General features: G+C 41.7%; 1 protein-coding gene across 5 annotated transcripts in view; it reads right to left on the bottom strand.

Annotated features, from left to right (window-relative positions):
- Positions 1–553: 553 nt before the first annotated feature.
- Positions 554–18750, bottom strand: part of GPATCH8 (G-patch domain containing 8) — a 111576-nt gene continuing 93379 nt past the window's right edge. For all 5 annotated transcript variants that reach the window (XM_010594515.3, XM_064271035.1, XM_064271033.1 and 2 more), the window contains 2 exons: positions 9798–9928; positions 554–6800 (listed from right to left, as the gene is read on the bottom strand). In XM_010594515.3, coding sequence (XP_010592817.2) covers positions 2927–6800; positions 9798–9928 — 4005 coding nt within the window. In that variant the 3' untranslated portion in view covers positions 554–2926. The remainder of the gene's footprint in view (positions 6801–9797; positions 9929–18750) is intronic.

Raw genomic sequence — 18750 nt, 5'->3', positions numbered from 1 at the left:
GAAAAGTAGGAGCTTTTATCGGCTCAGTAACAGTTGGGATGTATTTCCTTATACTAAGCAGAGGCTCTCAAGTATTGACTGCAGTGACATTAAAGGGCTGAGGAGAGGAAGCCAAGCCTGGTATACAGAACTCCACCTGGAGGGCAAAGACTAGGTAGATCAATCTTGTAATCCCACTGGCCTTAAGTCCATCCAAAATCCTAAAAATCAAAGCCAGAAATTCCAAATCCTTTTAATGAGCACCTACATGCCATACATAGATTATATATTTAAGAAAAAGGGAAGAAACAGAAGTTCTTACGGGGAAAGAGGGAGCAGAAAGAGACACTTACCTAACACTGAGAGAAACACAACTCCTATTACTTCTGCCCACAGCCATCTTTTGCCTTTGAAGTGGGCAGTCCAAGCTTTGAGAGGCACAGTTTCAAATATCACAAACAACTGGTTCACAAGAGTCTACTGCTTGGTCACTTTAAACAGGATGTTACTTACAATCCACAACTCCATCTTTTCCCGACTTGAGTGAACAGGGAACGATCACGACAGACTCTGCTAAGTTTCCACAAATCATTGGTTTATTAGAAAGTTCTTTCCCTCATTTTACAGCATATATATCTCTATCATATGTGATAAAGTTAAATACAGTCTGTTACGCTTGTAAGTAAGGTCATTTTGTTTTTCCTTCTTTTTTTTAAGTTTTAAAACCACTATTCTGGAAGTTAAAGAAAACTGCCTCCAGGAAGGCAGAGAGGCCAGAACATGGCTCGATCTACAAGCTGAAGGGAAGCAGCACGGAAATGTTAATACTGTATTATTTAAATATTTACATGGGCTGAAAACAAAGAAAAATGAGTCCTGTCACTTGAAACAGACCATTTCATTTTTTCTAATGCTAGTCATCCAAAAAATAATGCTTCTGAATCAGATGATGAGCACTTAACAGGTAGGGGACAATCAAGAACCTCCTTTGCCCAGCACTTACTTCTCAAACTCAAAACGCTACTTCTTTTGGGAATTCGAGAGGAAAGCCAGGAACACCGAGCCTTGGCCCAGATAAGCAGGGTTTGGTTTTCCTCTCAGGTGACCACTCAATCAATTGTAGCCTCAGGAATGGTTAGGGAAATGCCAAAGAAGGAACTAACTACACCAAAGGAATGGGACCTGCAATGCAAGCACCTTTGGTTCAGTGTGTTAATTAGGGCTGATAGCCTGAGGGAAAGGCAAAAGAGCTAGTAGGGAGACTGAGGTGGTAATTCCTCTGGTCATTGTCAAGGGAGAAAAAAAGGAACCTTTACTGTTTAAACTAAGCTGAGCAGAAGGCAAGGAAACTATGAAGCAAAAAAATTTGAAGTGTCTGCAAATGTGCTTACATCCCAACAAAAGGAGGAAGAAAACGGTCCCAAATCTATCATCCTCTGTCTACTTATGCTTCAGTTTCTAGTCAACCCAAAAGGCACATTAAAAAAAAAAAAAAATTGTTAGAGGGGCCTACGTACTAGAAAGGCAAATGGACTGCCTGAAACAAGGGGTCCAGGAAACCGAGGGGACCCCCTCCCCCACCAATCACTCTGAATATCTCACTGCTTCCAGAGAAGAAAGCTCTTGGATGTCCCCCTCCTCCTCTGTGGGGCCCCGTTTCTCTGAATCAACCAAGCATGTGAGAGAAACTGTCAGAACTGAGCACCCCTCTGACACCCCCAGCTGACTGGTGCCCATTAGCTCAAAAATCCCAGTGCTGGGAGCACCACTTACTGCAAATTACTTAACATTTTTTCTCAGCAAAAAATGTTAAACTGTGTTCCTTTTTTTGCTTTAACATTTTTAAAGTTCCTCACTTCAAAAAAATACATGAGCTTGATAAAATATACATGCTTAGTCATTTGTGCATCTAGCAGAAAACAAATGCTTTATTTTTTGTTTTCATTTTATAACCTTTAAAGTTTCTTAATTCAACTAGGGCAAACATATTTACATAAAGCCACCAGAACAAGGATCACTTAAAGAGCTGAATGTAAAAAATATTATTGCAGTATACTACAAATATGGAACCTTTTTATATGAGCTACAAAAAGCAGCATTTACGTTCATAGAGTTCAGTGCAATTTTTTACATTAAAAAAAAAAAATCCTATAAATTAAGAAGGAAACATCAACATGACAGAAGAAAAAAATACCCTTCAGACATATGAGCTCCTCTCTGGGGAAGCACATGGGTGACTCCATGTTGCACATAGCTTCTATTCATGATAGGATCTTCTTTTCTGGGATATGCAGATGCCTCTTCTGGAAAGAGGACAACAGTGACGAACGTGTGGCTCTGTGTGGGAAGTGGATCAAATCACAGCCACAGCAGCATCTGGTTCCATTGTTCCAAGTCAGACTCCCTTTCCACCTCACCTGGGATAACATAAGGTCACCAAGAATCGCCAAACATACTAGCCCATACTGGTGGTGTTTTCACTACCTGAGGGACAGCATGACCTTCCTTGTGGCACTGAGAAGGCAGGATCAGATGGCCCTTGGCAAGTGCTTGGTGATAACCCGCCAGCCAGAAGGGAGGAAAATGTGTTAAAATTTGTGGAAGGGAAGAGGAGAGAATAAAAAGTAGAGGGAAGAGGGGGTATCTAAACTTGACAGTTTAGAGATGTTGCTGCAGAGGGATGGGTAGCACTTACTGGTGTTCCCCAGCTTAGAAACACAGGAGAGGGAGCAACAAACAGAAAGGGGAAAAGGAAAAAAATCCCTGATAGTAAACCCAAAGTAAATCTCAAATCTAAAACCACCCCTGTAAGCCAAAAGTCGATTCTTTGGCTTTTAAAAGACACTGCCCACTCCAGCTTCTACTTGCTGGTATTAACGGCTCAACACCCCCAAGGAAAGATTCATGGGTCATCTTCCCTGGTCCTACCTGGGCACCCATCCCCAACTCATGTGCCATGGCTGGGAGGGTGCTGCAGGTCCTGACCTGAGAAGATGGGGTGAAGTAGTGGGTGAAGGTGGAGGGCAGTGGCAGCTGCTGCGGCAGGCCGTGGAGCAAGCAGAGTAGGGTAGAGGGCAGCATGTGGGACGGGGTGGAAGGTGAACGGTCCAGGATGGATGGCTGAGGCAGGAATAATATGGATGGGATGGCTAGCAAGGAAGGTGGCAGGGTGACCAGGGATGATTGAGTGAGTAAGGTGGGACAAGGAAATGGGAGTCAGGTGGGGCTGGGGAATGTGATGCACTTGGGCAAGTGGCTGGGGATGAGGGTGTGGGTGAATGCCAATGGCAGCTGCAGCTGCTGCAGCATGATGTTGCAGGATCGCATGCTGGACGGTTGTGATGGAGGTGGCAGAGGCTGTGGCTGGCTGCTGAATGTGGATAGGCTGCAGGGCTGGAGTGGCTGGGGCCAGGGCAGCTGAGGCTGGGAAGGCCTTTACTTGCTTGGCCAAAAGCTGCTGCTGGATGTGTTGCTGGGCGGCCTGCTGGAGCTTGCTGTACTTCTCCATCTCCTCAGGGGTAAAGGTGATGGGCTGGCTCTCCAGAGGGGCTAATGAGGCATCCTCAGCCCCATCTGTTGACTCAATGCTAGGCTCCCCACTGGGAGGTGCGTAACTGGAGAAGTGCTCAAGGTCTGGCGCTATAGGCAGCAAGCTGGATTCCACAGGGCCTGGTTGACTGCTGCTATCCAGGGACTCTAGGGTGTCCCCATCACTGGGGTCAGGGAGGTAGTTATGGGAGATGGCTGGGTCCCCAGGGTAGCAGTCAGAGTGCGCTGGAGTGCCCAATGGAGCCACAGTGTGATCAGCAGCAGCTTCTTCAGACTTTGGCTCTTCTGGGGGTGGGTCTGATAAGGGGCCAGCTGTTTCCTCTGAGGGGAACTGATGTCCAAATTGGGCATCACTACTCCCTGGGGGCCCTTCTTCCGTCTCTGACTGTTCTTGTTCTTCCCCCCTTTCCAAGCCAGACTCTTCACATTTCTTGGTACTGGGCTTCCGGGTAGCTGGAAGCTTCCCTATCAGTGGAAGTACAGGCTTACTGCCAAGAGAGGGAGGGAGCTTGGGCCCAAAGTAACCTTGTGGGGGATCCTTGAGCTTAAGTCCGGCTTTATTTGGGGTGGCCAGCACCTCCTCACTCACACTGTGTTTCCTCTCCACTTTCCTTGACTGGATCTTCTCCAGCAGCAGCTTGGCAGTAACAGAGTTCTTGTCTTCAGGGCTGCAGTCACCATCTGATCCCCTTCCTGCACCAGCGCTGCTGTTCTGAGAGGGTGGACCTGCCCCTTTACCATCATCCCCTCTGCTATCTTCTTTCTTCCCAGGACCTTCTCCTCGGCTGGAACGGAAATAGTGGGGGGACTGGGAGCGGTAGATCTTAGAGCGAATGAAATCCCGACGACCAGAACGCCTCTCTTCAGGGCTCTCGTGGCCCCATGAGCCCTTCCTGGAGCCTGATCTCTGGGAAGGGCTCCTGGTGCTGCGGCTGCGGTCCCGGCTATAGCTCCGGCTCCGCTGCCAGCTGTGGGCTGTGGTGCTGCGGCTTCTCCGCTTGCTCCGGCTGCGACTACAACTGCTGCTGTGGCTGCGGCCCCGGGATCTTGAGCGCTCCCTGGAATGGCTCCGAGACCGGCTGCGGGACTGGCTGCAACTGAGGCTATAGTCATCATCAGAAGATGAGTATTTGTGCCGTTTGGATCGGCGCTTGGAGCTGGCATAGTCTGAGTCATCAGAGTCGTGGGAGCGCTTGGAGTGCCTTCGTGATCGATCACTATAGTCACTGTAGCTGTCATCAGAGTAACTGCGCTGTCTACTATAGCAGCTCTGGTCAGAAGAAGCATCTGAGCTACTTGAGTAAGAACGCCGGGAAGAGCGGTGTGAGGAATGGCGCCGGCCAGACCGTGAGCGGCTACGAGAATGCTCACTGCCCGAGTCTTCCTCTTCCTCCTCACTGTACTGGGATGGAGACTTCTGGTGCTGCCTACGTGATGAGGTATCATCACTGTCCTCATCTCCACTACTGGGTCGACTCCTACGGCTGGATCGGCTGCTCCGTTTGGCGCCAGCTCTTTGCTGGCAGGATGAAGCTGGAGGTTCACCTTTGTGTTTCCTCCCACCGTGATCTTGGGAGCTGCTACCGCCCCCACTTTCATCCTTCTTGCCACTGCTCCCTTCTTCAGCTGGAAGGGATCTCCGCTGGGAATCACCTTGAGCTCGACGCTGTCTTCTTGGTGGTGCAGGGCTGCCACTCCCAGGGGGTTCTGGTTTGGGGCCCCGTTCGGAATCTGCTGGAGCTGACGACTTGTTCTTCTTTCGTTTTCGTTTCTTGCGTTTCTTAGACTTCTCCCCAGACTCACCTTTAGAGCTTTTCTCTTCTAGGTCAACTTTGTGTTTCCGCTTGTGTTTGGTAGATTTTTTGTGCTTTTTCTTTTTGTGTCGGTGAGACTTCCCAGATCGTTCCTTCTTGCTGGGAAGGCTTCTCCCTGTGTCTTCTGTCTCTGACCCATGGTTGCCCCCAGGCTCCTGCTTGTTCAGGCTGCTGCAGGCTGATCCTGAAGCAGGTGCATCCATCCTGCCTCCTGAGGAATGTACTACATTCTCTCCCTCCTCCTTGCTTTTACTTGGCTCTTCAGGATCAAAGTCTTGGAGATGGCTCTTTGAGGGGCCTCCTATATCCTTTGGTTTTTCTGTCCCTTTAGCTCTGGCATCTTTGTTCCTTGAAAGTTTAAAGTCAAAATATAACGGGTTACAACTGTACGAAATTGAGGGTTCTGCCTTAGTGAAAATTAATAGTTCTGATGGCCACTGGAGGGCAGTGCTTTCATCTTTGCTTAAAACTGAGAAGAATGGACCAGTAGGATGTTTGGGTCCTTCCTGGCCTTCTTTTCCTGCTGGGGTGGCCTGAGAGGTTTCTTTAGAAGTACTGGACTCACACATTTGGATCTCTAAAGCCTTCTGACTCTCTAAGCTCTGGTCACTTACATCCCCTCCTGAGGCCCACTTTGTCTCAGCCTTGCTTCCAGGCTCTGAGGACTCAGCCATACTGCTTTCCTTCTGCTGCTCAGAGACTTCACTAACTGTCTTTTCTGCTCCTTGACTTGCTGCCACCTTGGCACTGCCTTTAGGCTTGGGAGAACTGCTTTTTTTGCTCTCTGCGGCATTCTTTGGGTGTGCACTATTATCACCTTCCATTTGTTCACTAGCTCTCATAAACAGTAGGAAGGGGAAATGAGGTTTCACTTTGCAGTGTGCCGGGGGGATATAGTGGTAATATTCTGGCTCTGTAGCTCCAGCTCCCTCTTCTCGCTTCATTCTTTTTAACTTAGATAATGTTGAGGCAAGCGACCCTCCATCCTGAGGGTCTTCGTCCTCTTTTTTACCATCCACATTGCCACTACTATCAGAGTCTCCCACCTTCTGCAGTCCTTGGTCAGAACCCTTCTCATCAGCTTTTGTTCCATCTTCAGAAGTTCCTTCCTCTGCGTGGTCCTTGAAAACTGATGCTATCGATTCGAGTTTGACAGGAACCTTCTTGGCAAAGGAAAATGACACTCCTAATTTTTGCAATGGGGTCCCCAGATTATTCTTAATGCCAAAGCTTATGCCCTGGGACGCTAACCCAGGAGCCTGTGGCAGTCCAGTGGTGTTAGTGATTTGTACTGCAGTGAAAGGGCCTCCTTTATCTGTGGACAGTTCAGATCCCAGGCCACTACTGGCAGTGGCACTTGCACCACTGTTTGTAGCTGATTCATCCTTTTCATCATCTCCACCTTCTTCATCTACAGCCACGGTGGTTGGTCTGAACATGGGACCACTTCCAGGTGCACTACACGATGGTTTAGGAAAAAAAAAAAGATAAGTTTAGGGGCACATTTCATACATCTTATAAAATACTCATGTCTTAAATGTTCTACATTCATCACAGGTGGTCCTTCGCTAGCCTTGTTCTACCAATTGGAACTTCCTCAGTGAAGATTAGGCAAAGTCTCATACTGTTAATCTGCCAAGCTAAATTTCTGGGGCCAGCCAGTTACTGCTGTTTCTTCCTAGGCTGCCTAAAATACGGAAAGTGAGGCTGATCTCAGAATTCAAATATGCCACCATTCCTCTCTGTATAGTCTACCTTGTCCTGTTTCCAATCTCATTTCTTATTATAGCATCCTACCATTCAGTATGCTATCAAATATATGGCTGTACATCTATGCACAAATGTTGTATTTCATTCAGCTAAAAAAAAAATTTAATTCCCCCATGTGCTTTAAAATTCATTTTTAAAATGTGTATATTCTCTGAGTTAAACACACACAGACTTCCACTGCACTACTCTATGGCAGTCTGTACCATCTCATGGGCACCCAAGCATTTACTTTGTTTTTTTGATACTTTCTTGGCATTCAGCACCACCGTCATGAAGCTACCAAGCACCTTCTCAGCTGTGATAACAGAGATACTGAAGAGTCTCAATACCAGTGTTTTAAACTTCCTGTCTTGTCTGAAATTTTCACAGTCTGTGACAAGTTTGCAAACCAAACTCAAGAATTGAATGGAATCAGATGTACATTTGGATGAAGAACTTGTTATCTGAACCCTAGCTACTAACTGTTCTAAACTCTGGTATCAAATATATTCAGATAATGTGGTAACCCTTGCTATCTGAACTCTTGTTATTAGAACAAGGGAACCAAACACATGTGGGTAGCAAGGGATACTTATACCTACCATAGAAACTTCCCCATGGTTAAAAAAAAAAAAAAAAAACCTCAAATTGAGTAAAAAGGAGATTCATTTTGATCTTCTGCTTAGCCTTCACCACGTTACTTCAGTAGTACTATGGGGTCATGCATATACTCTTAGAAAAATGAAATATCTGATGATGCATCAAAATCGTCTTTATTCTCCCAAGTGATTATTTGTTTTCTAATTTTAATTAATTTATTGTGCTTTAAGCGAAAGTTTACAAATCAAGTCAGTCTCTCATTGTGTAAAAGTTATACACACCTTACTATGTACTCCTAATAAGACAGCATATTCCTCCTCTCCAACCTGTATTCCCCATGTTCATTCAACCAGCTCCTGTCCCCTTCTTCCTTCTCACCTTGCCTCTAGAAAGAAGCTGCCCACATAGTCTCATGTGTCTACTTGAGCCAAGAAGCTCACGCCTTACCAGTATCATTATCTATGTTATAGTCCAGTCCAATCTCTGTCTGAAGGGTTGGCTTCAGGAATGGTTCCAATCTTGGGCTAACAAAGGATCCAGGGACCATGACCTCCAGGGTCCCTCTAGTCTCAGTCTGACTATTAAGCCTGGTCTTTTTATAAGAATTTGAGATCTGCATCCCGCTGTTCTCCTGCGCCATCAGGGATTCTTTGTTGTGTTCCCTGCCAGGGCAGTGACTGGTGGTAGCCAGGCACCACCTAGCTCTTCTGGTCTCAGGCTGATGGAGTCTCTGGTTTATGTGTCCCTTGGGCTTTTATCACATGTCTTTGGTGTTCTTCATTCTCCTTTGCTCCAGGTGGGTTGAGACCAATTGATGCTAGCATTTGAGACCCCAGGTACCTCTCACTATTTGTTCATTTTTTAATTGTTTTCTACTCTGCACACATAAGGTCGCCATGACTCAGAACTGACTTGACAGCAGCTGTTTTTTTATTTTGTGTGTGTGTGTGTGTTCTTGCAAAACGCCCAAGAATGTGTTTACTATTTAAAGAGCTGCCAAAGAAGGAATAAGAGCTAGTTCATAGGCAGTGTACCTCAGTATTAGAGTTCATAGGTTAATTCTGCTTCAAAGCTTCAAAACTTACACTATAGCTGTTCTCTACCTTCCTTCTTCTTCCAAAACATGAGAGAGGCAAGTAAGTCAAAAGAGGACTCTCAGGAGACAAAATAAACCTATTAAGTTCAGGAACTTGGGAACTCTGATCCCAAATTAGCTATAAATTTCTTAGAGCCACAGTCACATAGCTTCTCTTTCTACTGTAACCAGTTTTTTCTGTTAGTCCTGGCCAGACAGTAAAAATAAGCAAAGGGGCGTAAGTCCTTCAGACTGAGGCATACAAATGCTCAAAGGCTGGATCTCCAGAGTCTAGTTGCTTGGAAATTCAGCTCTAGGTGGGATAAATTCCAAAAATACCACCCCAAAATTGACAATCAGTAAGAAAGAACTATGAAAGAACATTGCAAAGAACACAAAAGAGGCCAGAAACCTGCAGAGAAATAAGTGGATGGAATTCTTCAGGTTTTAGGGTATTTGAGTGTACTAACTGTAAAACACTTAAAAGGCAGTTACATTTGAATTTGTGCCATAGTGCTTTTGGCTATAAAACAGAATGCTGTAAGATACATACTTTTCTACAAAAGAAAACGTTGGAGAATGAAAATAATAACAATAATGACAATAGTTGTATCACTTACTGAGCATCTTTACGTGCTAGGCACTCTTAAGCACTTTAGATATATTAACTCATTCACTCCTCATAACAACTGTAAGAAGCAAACTGTTATTATTATCTACACTTTACAGATAAGAAAACTGAGCCATAGAAAGCTTAGATAACTTCACTAAGGTCACACAGATAATAAATAGTGTATGGCCTCAAAAGTGTATATTTATAACCACTAGATTATATACCCAACTATAGATATGTTTTGTTTGGCAGGATCTATTAAAAATATTAACAATTATAACTATCTGTAGTCCCTGCTGTAGGTCACAGCCTTGAAAACCCTTGCAGCAGTTATATGCTGTACACATGCGGTCACTGTAAGTCAGAATCGACGGCAATTAACAACAACGAAGTCCCCTCTGAGAAAATATCCTCTCACCATTCAGCTTGTTTTCTTTGCTCTGCCAACTCATGGAGCCGTCGAAGGGCTTTTTCCTGTTTCTTCTCATCCTTGCGGGATCTTGATGAGACATTTCGAGCAAACTCTCTCTGCTTGAGATCTTTCAATCTCTGGGGTAACAGAAAGAAAAGGAAAAGAAGGTAGATAATTTAGAGTGACACTGGGATCCTGACAGCAAGGCCTTTAGAATATTTACTCTCAACCAATGGTTACAGGGTTAGCGTAGAACACATTATTATACTTCATTGTAACTGAAAACACAATGGCTGGTTACTTTAAGCAAAACACTTGGGACCATCTGCATTTCTAATTAGGGCAGCATATCGTTTGCCTTATTGGGTAAAATAAAATGACTTCAAAAGCAACAAGCACATTTTAGAACGCTGGGAGTGAAGAAAAGGGACTATTAATCACCTGCTCTTCCAGGATGCAAAACTAGACTAGCAGAGCGTAAGATAAATCTTAACAGAGGCCAAAAAGAACAGAAAGGGATCAGGCTAGTACAGAAAATTACCCAGGTGTAAGATCTTAATAAGCAATGTACAGCTTACATGGGGAGGTTATTTGAATCAGAACTCACAAATAGAATGTATACTTTTATTTCACCATAAAAAGGTGCTATTATTTATTTTCAGCATGAGGAGAGTTTTCCTGTTACTATTAAACAAACCCTAGAGGTTTTCCAATGCTAGCATGTTCAGAGCTCACCAGTCTGACCACTTTCATCCGGTCAGTCTGCTGAAATTAAGAGAGCAGATGTGTCGCTTTTCATTCTTTCATGGCCCTGATTAGAACATCCAGGGAATGAGAAGGGAGAACAGAGGTAAGTCAAAGAATTTTTAATTTAAAATTCGGATAAAAGAATGAATTTTTTATTCCCAGAAGCTACTGTATAATTTTCTTTAAAAACAAAAACAAAAGAAACAACAAAAACAAAAAAAACAGCGTCATGACATACTGGTGACAGAGTCCAGACAGATCTATCTGCAATGAAGACAGAATTAAATTTTTTCAACACATTAAATAATACGAAAGCAAACAAACAGAACAGCACACACACATTAGCCTATGCTTTTACAATAGCTTATTTATGAAAAGGAGTCTGACCCAGTAAAAAGTAGACATTGCTTTGTGAAAAGGCATGATGTTCAACAGACAGAGGAATTTCTTACCTAGTATTTATGAAATGTGTTTTGAATTTTTATTGAACTGGGAGGGGAGGAGGGTGGAAAGACACACACAAAAAAAGATATACAGCTAAAGACACTAGTAGAAAAACTCACTCTTGTGATCTGGACTCCCAAATTAGAAGGATTTGCTTTCAACACATCAGCTGAAAATGTCATATCACAAAGAAAAAAAAAAAGTAAAAAATAAAACAAGAGTGGAAGAGAAAAAAAATAAAGCAAGGATTACTACACAAGCTCTCTTAGTGAATCTGCAAACTATTATACTGAACAATCGGGAACAAAGCCATCAACTCTAAAGTGCTGGGGAGAAGGGAAACACCTGTACAACACATATGTGTACATACACATGCAATGACACAGTTACAATTCCAACTAGGTAAATGGTAATATCTGTATTTCTTTCAGAAAAATGGTTACAAAACTTTAGAAAAGGACACTGCTGTCTAAAAGTGGTCAGTCTTGGATTTTTCATTTACCTTTATTTTGGGGGAAGTTCAAGTAACTAACAGCTGGAAAAACTATTTCACTGAGGCTGGCTGCCCAGAATTACGATTTTTATAAAACCACTTCAAGATTTTAAAAAGTATTGTAAGTAAATAGGAATCCTAATTTCCTCCTTCCCAGCGGAATGAGGCAGAGGAAAAGGGGCCATTAGGACTTTCATGTGATTATTTTAGGCCACAAACCTAGTTTTTTCTTCTCTTAACACTTAACAGGCTCTCTAGCCAAGATTTAAATAGAAAGTGTGTTTTTATCCTATCTGCCATCCTCTCTCTAGCCACCCCAAAAACCTGGAAAATCTCCCCACGTTCAGTCATTTCTTCCTAAGCTCTTATAAATACTCCATCACTTTTAGGAGGTGTTTCCTAAACTACAGGACACTGTCCAAAAGAGCAATCATTTTATCAAACCCTGGAGTCTCTTGAATCAGAGATTAGGTTTTCCAATCATTCAGCAGCCACTTGCGCAGCCTTGAAGTTGAAGGGATAGGGCCATGTGCACATCATCCTGAAGATATCCTACCTCAAATTCCTACTACAGGTATATGTCTAGAGGTACAATAGGAAGAAAACAAAATGTCAATAAAACATTCAAATTAAAGTCCCCCTCTGTAGTAAAGGTGGTGCAGGAGTGTTTACTACACCTTATACAGCACCAGGAAAGCTCTGCCCAGTAATAAAAGTATTTATTACTCCTACACCACCTTTACTATCTTTATAGTTACGTCTGGGGTCTCAAAAGCAGAACCAGGAACACCTGAATTCTAATCTAAATGCCTTAGAGCTCAGGGCTTGGCAAAGCCCATCCTCCCCAACCCAAGATGTATATTTGAGGACTCTTTCAGATGAAAACATTCGGATAAAAATAACAAGACATGGATTTTAGGGTTTACCTTTTCCTCTACCTAAAATGGATGCCTAACTCTAAATCTTTCCTTCCTACTCAAAGTCAAACTAAATTCCTCTCACAAAGTCTCTACTGACCTCTCATGAGAAGATAAGGTTTTTCTTTTTTCTGAACTACCACAGCACTTTGTATGTATACCTCCTTCTACCAACCATATTTTCGTCTCTGACTAGTTATTCCCGCCTTACAGTAAGGCAGTACGTGTAAAGCTTCAGAGTCAGAAATACCTGGGTTCAAATCCATTAAATTACTAGCCAAGTGATTTCACCTGAGTTCCAGTTCCCTCATTAGAAAAGCAGGACTATCAAGGGATTTATAAGATTAGGTGTCAAAATAAATGTAAAGCACTTAGTAAGTCACAACTGCTCCAACACTGCTCCCTCTTCATATGGGGTAGGGATTAGGGCTTATCTTTGTAATCAACCCTGAAGTGCATGGAGTAGTATTAAGTCTACAAAAAGCGTATGGTAAATGCCTGGTGAATAACTGGCATAAACACGGGATCCTTGATTTTTCCCAAATAAAATTTCTACCATTTGTAGGAAAAGCTGATATGAAATATTTTCATATCTCTATTAGAGACATGGAGGGGCCCTGGTGGTACAGTGGTTAAGTGCTTGGCTGCTAACCAAAAGATCGTTTTGAACCTACCAGACGCTCCTCGGGGAAAAAGATGTGGCAGTCTGCTTCTGTGAAGATTTACAGCCTTGGAAACCCTATGGGGCAGTTCTACTCTGTCCTATTGAGTCGCTATGAGTCGGAATCAACTTGATCTATATGGGTTTAACAGGGATAGATATGAAGTCCTTGTGTCACAGTGTTTAAGAGCTCAGCTGCTAACCAAAAAGTCAACAGTTAGAATCCACCAGATGCTCCTTGGAAACCTTATAGTGCAGTTCTGCTCTGTCTTATAGGGTCGCTATGAGTCAGAATCAACTCGATGGCGATGGGTATTAGGGATATATCTATTTGAGATATAATACGGTCTTTCTAGCTATTACTCTCAGCTAGTAGGAAGGCTCATCCTTAAGAGAAACAAAAAGCTTAATTAGCTGATTAATTTTAAGCTCCTTACTTCTGGGCAGAATTGAGCCAAATGGCAAAAAAGGCACTGACCAGAAACATCTCAACTTCTTATCTAAAAACTAATTTTTATAAATGTTGTTAGCACCATTGAGTTGGCCCCTGATTCATGGTGACCCCATGTATAATGGAACAAAATGATGCCTGGTCCTGTGCCATCCCCATGATCAGTTACAGATCTCATGTTACAATCCAAAGGGTTTTCATCGGCTGATTTTAAAAGTAGGCCACCAGGCCTTTCTTCCTAATCTGCCGGGGTCAGGAAGCTCTGTTGAAACCTTTTCAGCATCACAGCAACACATAAACCTCCACTGACAGATGGCTGGTGGCTGCGCAGAGGTGCACTGGCTGAATACTGAACCTGGGTTCACTGAACCATCGATGTCAGGCTTCCCGAAGTGCCTATTTTATTCCAAAAGGCTACTAGGCCTGGCTCATTTGCCACTGAATGTGCGTGTACAATTCTCTGTGAGTTGGTACTTTGACTTTCTTCTTACACTCTAAAGAGGAACACAACTTCAGATGACTTCTTCAGATGAGAAAAAAGCAACATACCTGCCTTTCAAAAAGAGCTCATATAAGGAAACCAAAAATTGCAGATGTGTCATCAATCCAAAAACTCCTGTCAAAGACTGAGCAAATTCCGTACCATTAACAAAAACTAAAATGAAACTCCAAACTGGGATGCAGTCTGAATGGATACAATCATTTAAACTGACTCCAAAGCTTCTATGTCTTTATCTCTGAACACCACCAAGAATGCTTTCTAAAGAGTTGTTCATAAACTTGTTTATTTTATTATAAACCTCTCTATTAAAGCTTAATTAACAGAATTTTAAGTCAAATAACACATTTTTAGACTGAACCCAATTCAAAATGAAAGGATGTGAAGATCCTGTTTTGCTGAAAAACTAATAGCATGTTTCAAGATAAAAAAAGTACACCTTTTGGGACAGAAGGAAATTTTCCCAGGAAGTCTCAATCACATGGTAGCTGGGATTTCCACTAAACTTCCCAAAAAAATAGGAGAGGTCTTTTGATTGAGCACTTGACACCCACTCATATAATTGCAGCTCTTTGGGTGAAAGACCATTTCACACATAAATGACATCCCAATTCTAAAGCACAGCTATACAGCACTGTGCTGGCAGAAAACTGTCTTACTCCAGAGACAAACTCCTGCTTATCATCCAACTCTGAACAAATAAGCCAGGGAAATGAGAATCTGGTAAATCTGACCAGGCTTTTAATTTGCAGAGAAGGATCACCCAGCATCCAACTATTTCTCTTTAAATGCAGACTTCATAAGCAGAAGCATCTGCCTCGTTATGCCTACTAAAACAAGAAAACTACGACAATCAGGCTTGGTAGAAAATCATCCTTGATATGGTCCTCAAGATACATGGCTTCTTTCTATAATGGACAGAAGTTTTAAGAAAGTTACTGCTCTGTCAGGAGCAAAAAATGATACTGTTCCTGCTAACGTTTCCTCTAAAAACAAAGGTCCGAATCTGATAAAATCTTTTGGAATCCTCTGGTGCTACCCTGTTCTCCTTTACCAAAATAAAATTTCATACTAGGCATTTATATTTCATTGAGTACACTTTACTAGAACACGTGATTACTACCTTTCTCAAGCATTTTAAATCTATGATCTAAATTTAAAGAATAAAAACCACTGTTTCACATGAAATGAATTTCAACTATCAGAAAATAAAGTTTAAGGAAGAGTATTTCTTATTGCCACTAAAATTCCTACCTTATATTTACTAAGCTCTGAAGAGAAAACCTGATTTTTTCTCTTCAGAGTGAAAAGATTATACATGGTTTCTTTCTCTTACCAGATAGCAACCCTACTTCCCTACACCAGGGACTGAGGTTTAGTTCTGCTTTGAAACTAACCCCAGTGTGCCCAGTGTCTATGGCACATAAGAGATGCTCAATAAATTTATCTAACTGGTTTCAGTTTTTAAATTAGTTTTTTGGGAGAGGAATGTTAGTAAGGGGAATATGAACACACACATACTTCCATGGACTATTTGCTGATAGAGATGGGAAGTGGGTCCAGTAAAGAAGGGGTGGTTGTTTGCACCTTCATCTCCTTCTCTGGCTAAGTAAAATCTGGCCTCTTGGAACCTTAAAGACTTCCTTTCCTCTTATGGCAACAATTCTGCATCCCTAAGACCCACAGCCTCATTCCCCACTATGTCTTCTTGCCTCTCTCTCATGCCATAACATTAATACAGGTCTCCTCTCCCCCTCTCAATTTGAAGTAATCATGCTGTAGTTGTTGCCTGGCCAGGTCACCCTGACTCAAGTTTCAGTGTATGGACGCTTCTAAATGAGGCCATCCAGGATATGTCCATGTGGTGAGAGAGAAAAGACCAGGAGAGAACACACAAAGCCTCAGCATTAAAATACTAAGGAAAGGAAGATTATGACTGAACGGTTATGGAAATCAAAGTAACTGGACATTAGATGTAAATTCTTTGTGTTAGCACATGTATATCAGTAAGCAACAAAAACTAATCTTATTCAGTAACAGAGAAAACTAGACACTGATGCTGATTATAGATATTGAAAAAACTGAAAGGGAAAAAAGAAAGTATAAATTCTTGCTGGGTAAGAGTAGTATTAATTAGTCATTTATGACAATACTTGCTTACCATTTATGTCCAAATTACTTTGCAGCACAATGACTATTAATACATTTAAGTGGAGAGCAAATTAATTTGTCATAAAATTACTGTGGAATACCTGCTTTGCTATGTTTAGGAACTCAGTAAAAAGCCTTAAAAGTAGATTTAATAGTACCTGGTGTGCCTGCTTTAAGGTATTTTAATACACACATACATGTCTGTATGTATACGTGTGTATAAATACATAAACATATTTATGTATTTATCACCATCACCATTTTTAATAACTTTATTCACATACCATAAAATTTACCCCTTTTAAAGCATACAATTTGCAGTATACTCACAGAGTTGAATAAGCACCACCACTATCTAATTTTAGAACATTTTCACTACTTCAAAAGAAATCTCATAACCATTAGCAGTCACTCCCCATTCAGACCTGTGCCCAGCCCCCCAAAACCACTAATCTACTTTCTGTCTCTGTCGATTTGTGCATTCCGGACTTTTCATATAAATGGAATCATACAATAGTGACTGGTTTCTTTCACTTAGCATAATATACTCAAGTTTCATGCGTGCTGTAATATTTATCAGTATGTCACTCCTTTTTATGGCTCAGTTATAGTCTTTTATATGGATATACAACGTTATATTTATCCATTCATCAGCTAATAGACAACTGGGTTGTTTTCACCTTTTGGCTATTATGAATGCTGCGGCTATGAACATTCTTGTCTGAGTTTCTGTATGGACACATGTTTTCATTCTCTGGGGTACAGACCTAAGAGTAGAAATGCTGGGTCATACAGTAATTCTATGTTTAGCTGTTTGGGGAACTGGTAGACTGTTCTCCATAGTGGCTGAACCATTTTACAATCTCAGTATCAATGTATGAGGGTTCTAAATTCTTCAAATCCTTGCCAACACTTGTTACTGTGTCTTTTCTATTTCAGCCATACTAGTGGGTATGAAATGGTATCCCCTTGTGGTTTTGTGGATAATGAGTTTTAAGTGTTATCTACATAGCCCTCCAGATCATGTCTGGAGACAAAGATTTGTCCTCTATGTAAAAACTGAAGGAGCATAATTGGTAAGAATTGCTTGGGCCCAAAGCAAACAGAATAGCAACTTCTCAGTTCAGATCTCTTTTCAGCATTTTCACTCATGAACTTATCATTACTTAGGTTGCTCTTACTTTTCAGACAACAATAGAACACATAGCCTCATTCCAGAATCTAATCTCCATGAATCCGCAATTAAAGTGTATAGTGGCAGAAAGCAGGTTGAAAACTACAGAACATAAATTATGCAGAATCATTTTTATTCACATTGGAATTGTGTGCCAGGATGAAGAACCAGAGTTAGACATACATAATAAAAAGAACGCAGAGTTTACCTGCAATACTAGCTTTCCAAGGGGCTCTTTAAGGTTACCCCTATTCAGAAAAAGTTTCCTTGAGGTGACGAAGATTTTTGCAAGGTTAACTAGGTTGTGACAGATGGGTGTAAGAAAAAGTCTATTCTCAACACAAGCAGAGCTGGTGAGCACATAAGATTTAATGTGGTAGTCCCCAGGTGAAAAGCCTCAAAATATGCTTAATTTTTGGAGGACTGGCTAGATGATATCAATTCTCTTACTTGGCAAAAACAGCTCCAAGGGAAACGGCACCCACAGTGGTACAAAGTACCACAAATTCTACAAAGTACCACTGAACCTAATATTTTCATATCTCTGCTATAGGTTATTAAAAGAAAACAACACACTCAAGTTCTGAGATGCATCTTCCCCTTCACACTTGCTTTGCTTCTCAATGGATAATCTTTTCAGAATCAAACCGCTGTTTAAATCAACATTTATGAAGCTTTGGATTCATAGCTACTTTAAGGTTTCCAAACTGATTTCACATCCCTGCAGTAATTACTTTATGGTTTTCTAAGGATAAACACTCTGTAAACACCCAAAAGATAAAGTACTTATGGAATATCTTCATGAGTCACTGATCTTGGTGGTCTAACTTCTTAGATGCATCATTCTCTTTTTAATTTAGTCCTAAAATTGTCTTCTTTCATCTTGCCTTTTTTATTTACGTCTAGGTTTTCGACCAACTGAATCTTAAAGCATCACTGATCAAGACAGCCAGTCTGCATTTCTTCAAATCTGCATTTGGCTTGCCGGAGGTCCAACTGGTTTTGCTATGTTTATTGTCCTGCTGCCACATATATCAAGCATACAGAGTATTAAATGATGTAAAAAATCTTAAGAGGCAAAAACCCGATCAGTGAACAGTGATATTTCAAAGGGACAGCTACCATTCCAACCGTTACTGAAGTCCTTGTGAAATCCAAAAATGACCACTGCTTCTATTACCAAGTAATTTCTCAGAAAATACTTCAATTCAGAACCTGTTCCACTTTTGAGTAATGAGGAAAACTCTCAAATTTCTGTTCCTTAGTAATATACAATTACTGGGTACTGAATTAATCAGTCAATTAACAATGAAGCAATGCTGTCAAAAAGTAGTTGCAATCGTTTAGACAAACTTAACTAAAATCATATAGTAATAGATTCTATTCCGTACAATTTAGAACAGAGAAGTCGTGGTGGCTGCT

The sequence above is a fragment of the Loxodonta africana genome, chromosome 18 (genome assembly GCF_030014295.1).
Source record: "Loxodonta africana isolate mLoxAfr1 chromosome 18, mLoxAfr1.hap2, whole genome shotgun sequence".
NCBI lineage: Eukaryota > Metazoa > Chordata > Mammalia > Proboscidea > Elephantidae > Loxodonta > Loxodonta africana.
The sequence above is the reverse complement of the archived record's forward strand: the minus strand, read 5'-3'. Positions and strand labels throughout refer to the sequence as shown.